Source organism: Ochotona princeps, chromosome 10 (genome assembly GCF_030435755.1).
Source record: "Ochotona princeps isolate mOchPri1 chromosome 10, mOchPri1.hap1, whole genome shotgun sequence".
In the NCBI taxonomy this organism is placed as follows: domain Eukaryota; kingdom Metazoa; phylum Chordata; class Mammalia; order Lagomorpha; family Ochotonidae; genus Ochotona; species Ochotona princeps.
In genome coordinates, this window is record NC_080841.1 from 71941768 (window position 1) to 71947767 (window position 6000).

The 6000-nt window shown below is 45.2% G+C and overlaps 1 protein-coding gene across 1 annotated transcript in view; it reads left to right on the forward strand.

The window, feature by feature from the left end:
* C10H10orf67 (chromosome 10 C10orf67 homolog) overlaps nt 1-5718 on the forward strand; it is a 123357-nt gene extending 117639 nt beyond the window's left edge. Inside the window, exon 17 of the mRNA XM_058668907.1 lies at nt 5609-5718. Coding sequence (XP_058524890.1) covers nt 5609-5703 — 95 coding nt within the window. The 3' untranslated portion in view covers nt 5704-5718. The remainder of the gene's footprint in view (nt 1-5608) is intronic.
* Nucleotides 5719-6000: the final 282 nt, after the last annotated feature.

The window sequence follows — 6000 nt, forward strand, 5'->3', positions numbered from 1 at the left end:
TGGAAGAGTTAGAAAGGGAGAAACAGAAAAGACGTTCCTTGTCCTGGTCCACTCCCAAAATGGCTGCTTGTGATGGTCTAGGCTGGACCAAGGCAGGAGCCTAGAATTCCACGCAGGTCTCCCACGTGGGTGGCCTGAGACCCAGGGGGCCTGCTTTTGCTTCTTCCCCAGGCTCATTAGCAGGGAAGTGGATTGGAGGTGGAGCAGCTGGGACTGCAGCTGGTACTCTCAGGGATGGTGGCCAAGAGGCAGCTAACCCTTATATTAGCATTTTTGCAAAAGAAAAACTTCCATTCTTACTTTATGGAGAGAATCCCACATTGTTCTCTCAAAATTTTACCAATCTGCGCTCTCAAAGCACAATTCAATTCTGAGGATGCTGTGGTTTCGCTTGCCTGTTCTGACACATCATTTGTCCTCCTTCCCTCCACCTCCCTTCCGTTTTCCTTTTCTCATTAAAAAGTATGTGTTTTAAATGGAAAAAGTTAGAAAAAAAAAAAAAAAGAAAATGAGAAAGTTAAAAAAAAAATGAGCTTTGAAAAAAGAATAAAAATATGTATTTTGTCTTTACTGATTTGTGAATCAGAGAGAGGACGATAAATACAACAGAGAGATCTGCTGTCTACAGGTTCACTCCCCTAAAGGCCCACAATGCCTGGGGCCGGGCCCATGTGTATCCAGGAGCCATGAATTCCTACGAGTCTCCCACATGAGCAACAGGGACCCAACCACTTGGGTCAGGACTCCAGCCCATGCCTTTCCATATGGGATGTCACTGTCCCAATGAGCATCCAGACTGCTGTGCTAAGCGCCTGCCCACCCACTTCCCGCTGTGCCCCTACCCCTGAGATGGATCAGGCCTCCATGGTGGCTGAGATCTCTCTGAGCACTCTGTCCTATGTGACTGACCTGCTTTTTCTTTCTGACAGTGTAGCATGCTAGCAACCTTGCTTTTCACTTAAAACGCGATAGCCAGTGCAGCAAATACTGCTAAAATCATAGGTCAGTTTTCTTCTTTCCCAGAGTATTTCTCTGGGAAAAATCTTCTTCCATCCTTGTTGCTTACTGAAAACAAGAGAATTTTGAGCATTCTTACTTTCGATTAATGACTTACGAATTCTTTTGGTTGTTGGGATTTCAAAAAGTTCGTGGGAAAATGGCCTTGGAACATGTTGTACATTTTGCACAAACTTCTTGAATCCTCCTCATATTGAAGTCAGAAACAAATGCAGCATAGAAGGAGGCAAGTGTTCCCTCGATTCAGAAATTAGAGAGTTCCTTGTGAAATTTATGAGAGCAGTTTTGTAGAGAGCGGGACAGGATGCAATTTCACAGTGAGTGGGTATGAGGCGGCAGGGAGGTGAGACAAGCTTTATATTTTTGTTAAGAGGAGGAGAAACCTAAACAGACATGTAACAGGGATGCATGTTGGGCCTGACGCAGTGGCTGGACAAGCTAATCCTCCACCTGCAAGCACCGCATGTCATATGGATGCTGGCTCTACTCCCGGCCCCTCCATTTCCAATCTGACTTCCTACTTACAGCCTTTAAGAGCAGCGGAGGATGGCTCAGGTCCTTGGGCCCCTGCACCCACGTGAGAGACCCAGATGAAGCTCGTGGCTCCTGGCTTTGGATCTGCTCAGCTCCAGCCATTTCAACCATCTGGGGAGTGAATCACCAATGGAAGATCTTTCTGTTTCTCCTTCTCCGTAAAATCTGCCTTTCGAATAAAAATAAATAAATCATTCTTTAGCGTGTCTGTAGACATCATGATTCTGCCAATCAGCTTTCTCTATGATTAAATTCTTTCATCCTGCCCCTGCCTTTCATAAATAACATTTACTGGAAAAGCAGATTTACAGAGAGAGAGAGAGAGAGAGAGAGAGAGAGAGAGAGAGAGAGAAAGTCTTCTATCCACTGATTCACTCCCCAGATGACCTCAACAGCCAAAGCTGAACTGGTCTGAAGCCAGGAGACTGGAGCTTCCTCCAGGCTTCCACGTGGTCACAGGGGCCCCAAAGATTTGGACCATCATTTGTTGCTTTTTAAGGTACATCAGTAGGGAGCTGGATTGGAAATGGAGCAGCTGGACAGGAGCCAGCACCCATATGGGATACTGGCACTGCAGGTGGTGGTGGTGATGGCTGGCTATGCCACAACACCAGCCCCTTAAAACAACTTTTTTACCTGAAAGGCCAAGTTAGAGAGAGAGAGAGAGAGAGAGAGAGAGAGAGAGATCTTGCATCTTCTGGTTCACTGCCTCAGTGACCATAAAGGCTGGGGTTGGGATGGACTGAAGCCACATGTCAGGAGTTTCTTTCCAGGTGCTCCATGTGAGTACAAATGCATGGGCCATCTTCCGCTGCCTTCCCAGGTGCATTAGCAGGGAACTGGATCAGAAGTGGAGAATCTGGGACTTGAAATGGTGCCCATATGGGATGCTGGCATCATAGGCTGGTGGCTTAATCCACTGCACCGCAATGCCAACCCCACCTCCTTTCCTTTAAGAATAATCAAAAATCAGAATATAAGCACAAAGACTTTATTTTCAGCGTGTAGGTTTTTAAGGCTGCAATTGGGTGGTGCCAGCTTTCCCCCCTCAGTATCTCCAAGGCAAGGGGGGAGTTCCAGGGACAGCGAGGGCTATATTCCTCAGACCTGCTGTGACTTCAAAAAACTTACACAACTCCCAGGGGCGCAGAAGTCCCACGGAAGCCTTTTTGGAAGCAGCCGGACCAAGCCAAGCCTCCCATCCAGTGTATTTCATTTCGCCTGGGCTGAGGAGCCCCCGTCTCCCATCCCAGAGGGTGGAGTGGGGTGGGGGATGGAGCCGAGCCTTGGTTTTTCTCACAAAAGACACAATGTGAAGCGCATCTGCGAACATCGCGTAATTTGTTATGTCCTACAAAGAGATGGGTTTTTGTGACACACATACCAAAGCTATTTGGTGCTGTTTCACCAACGATCCGTATTCAGGGTTCAGAAAAGAAATTGGCCCCAGAAGAGTGAAAGCGAGAGTAAATTTTTCTTTTAAAAAAAAATTAGATACAGATGATCACTCCCCAATACGGAGTGGGAATTTTACAAGTGCCGGTGTCCCGATTAGCTTTCCAGTGGACACCCAGGCCTTTATAAAACACGGACTAGCTGTGGTCAGCTGTGACCAATGTGCTTTATTACTCCCCAGAAGAGCTGAACTGAGATCGCCCATCTCATTAAACTGAGAAATGTTGGGTGAACTTGAACTGTTTCAGGGACGTGAATGACCAGAGAATTCATTTCTTTGCTGGGACATTAAAGGCTGGCTATGGTAACTCTTTGATGGGTCCGCAAAGTCAGTTCTTAAACTCATTAGCATGTCTTTTTTGTTGTTGTTGATACCCTAATCCTTCCCACCCCCCTGGATCGAAGGGGCAACATACATTAGAAATATATATATATAATAAAAGTCTCCCTAGAGCATCATTACCAAAAAAAAAAAAAAAAAAAAAAATCTAGCTGTCTTCCCTTTGTTGGTCAGTGTGGATGGGCTTTTGGTAATCCAATCTTTGAACATCACATCACCCTTCAAAAAGCAGAGGCAGTTAAGTAATTACATTTTGACCCCTCCCCGAAAAAGAATACCTGGATTGCCTGTTCAAGTGATAGTTAGCTCCAGTTAATTTTAAAGCGTTGTCTTTGATTTCATTCATTAAGGGGAGAAAAAAAGGCAGCAGGAGTTGTCCCATTTTTTTCACCAATCTCCTTAGAGTTGCGTTGTAATGTGAGCAGTGGAGGTTATCTCGAGCGTTGCCTGGAAGAAACTTCTGTGGCAACTTTATCAACAGAATGGCACACGAGGTGGCTTTAGGTCATGGTGCTTTCTCTGCCTGGGTCTGCTAACACGTCAGCTAAATTCTGTTTTATCACCAGTGGCCAAGGCTAAAGGGATCATTTTGCTAGGTAATTGTTTCTTATTAAAATATGTATTTAAAGTTATATCATTTAAATCACATGAAAAACTCAGAGCCAGAAACCAGGAGTAATGCTAACAACAACAACAAAAAAAATAGTTCATGTTCCCAGTGACTCTTTAACTGGAATTTTTTTCAATGAAACCTTGTTGGTAAAATAGAAAAGGCCTTTTGGCTGCACCCTTAGGAGCATAATGCATTGTGTATGTTTGTGATCCTTAAAGGCTCCTGCCCATATGCTGCACTGCACAGCTACATGAATGAGGCATTTACCGAATCAGGCCCACCACATTAAACAGAAAAACAATCTTTATCCATGGTAACTTATCAGTTTCAATTAATCAACCTGCACAATGGAAATTCTGATGTGTTCCAGCAACTTGAAAGCAATAGGTCACCTCCAGGGCAGCCATGTTGTGTCTTTGTGACTAAGTTCTTGAACAAAGCAACATCTCCAACACACACACACACACACACACACACACACATGCCTATGCATATATATGTGTGTGTGTGTCTGTCTGTGTGTGTGTGTGTGTATATACAGACAAGCAGGCAGCCACAGCTATGCCCCGCGGTGGAAAGTGACCAAAGAAAACTGCACATTTCTTGTTTATGATTTTTTTTTTTTTTTGGTCATACCAAGTGGGATTGTTCCGAGTATTACTTTTTGAGCTCTGCGAGTTTAAACAAAAGGAAAGAAATCTCCATTGGGTGACCATCCTTTCAGGTTCTGTGCTGCTATGTGAATGGCATTGTGCAACTCATTCCAATGGTTTTGAAAAGGGGTAACCACTGCTTTGATTTGGTTACACGGTTTAGCAAAGAGCTCCCTCCCACTGCCTTAGGGTCTGTGAAAGGTCCTTGACCTGTTTAGAAGTGCCGTCATGTCGCCCCTCCCAAGTGGGAGTATCTGCATTCATTTGATCAGTATAAAAAATGATTGGGGATGGCGAGCTCAGGGCTTTTGAATTGCAATTTATAGCAGTTTACAAAAATGCACATTGTTGGAAAAGAAAACAGGGAAGTGTTTCTTTCCAAATTGCATTACCTGTGAAATGTCATTAGTCTGCTTAAGGATATTTACATCCTTTTTTTAAAAAAAAAATTATCATTGCAGACTCAGCCTAAACACACTAAGAATTTTAGTGCATTATAATTTCTTTTTAACTTTACAGTGTGTGTGTATATATGTGTGTGTGTTTGGAGAATCAAGGAAAAAAAGCATGCCTTGAGTTTTGAGGATTGAACAATCTGTCACTGGCTCCATGTATGAAGTGCCAAACAATCTCTGTTCACAAGTTGCCCCAGCAGAGGATTCCTAGTTTGTTTCCCGCCCCCCCCTCCGGGGTGCAGGGTTGACCCATCTCTGGGTAAATAAATTCCTCGCCTGCCGACGTCTCATGGTGAAACTGAAATGCTGCTGAGCATACCGAACTCCACCTGGTTGCCCTCAGCCCTTCAACATTTTATGACCAAAACCTCTTTGGGCAATGGAGACTCTGCCCAGAAACCCACCTACCTGTAAGAGTTGTAGGTACCTGGTTCAAGTTCAGAAACATTTAAGGCAGTCACCTGCTGGGCTGAGGGTTGGGAGGGAACGAAGAGGGGCATCTCCAGGTTCGGGAAAATAATTTCCTTTCCACTTTTTGAAGAAATCCTCAGAGCCCCCACCTCTCCACCCAACATGGGCAAAGGGAGCATCTGGATGTTTGCTTGGAAGAATTCTAATTTGAACAAGAAAAGTTAACCTTGGGCAAGCTTCCCCTGTGAGCCCCCCACTGCAGAGAGATCCAGACAGACTCAAGGGTATCTCTGTCCCCCCCGCCCCCGTCTGACCCTCCCTGCCTCTGAGTTTTCATGTGGGGGGAGGGAGGGACAACTGGGACACTTGCAGGGCTCCGAAGTGTCTATGGTCTTCTCCAGGCTCCTGGCTTTCCAAAGGCCCTTTGTGGGACTCGCAAGCAGGAACATCCCGTCCATGCTGTGGTTTTCCCACCTCAGACCTGCCAAAGTTCTTCTCACCATCTATATACCCCAGGCAATG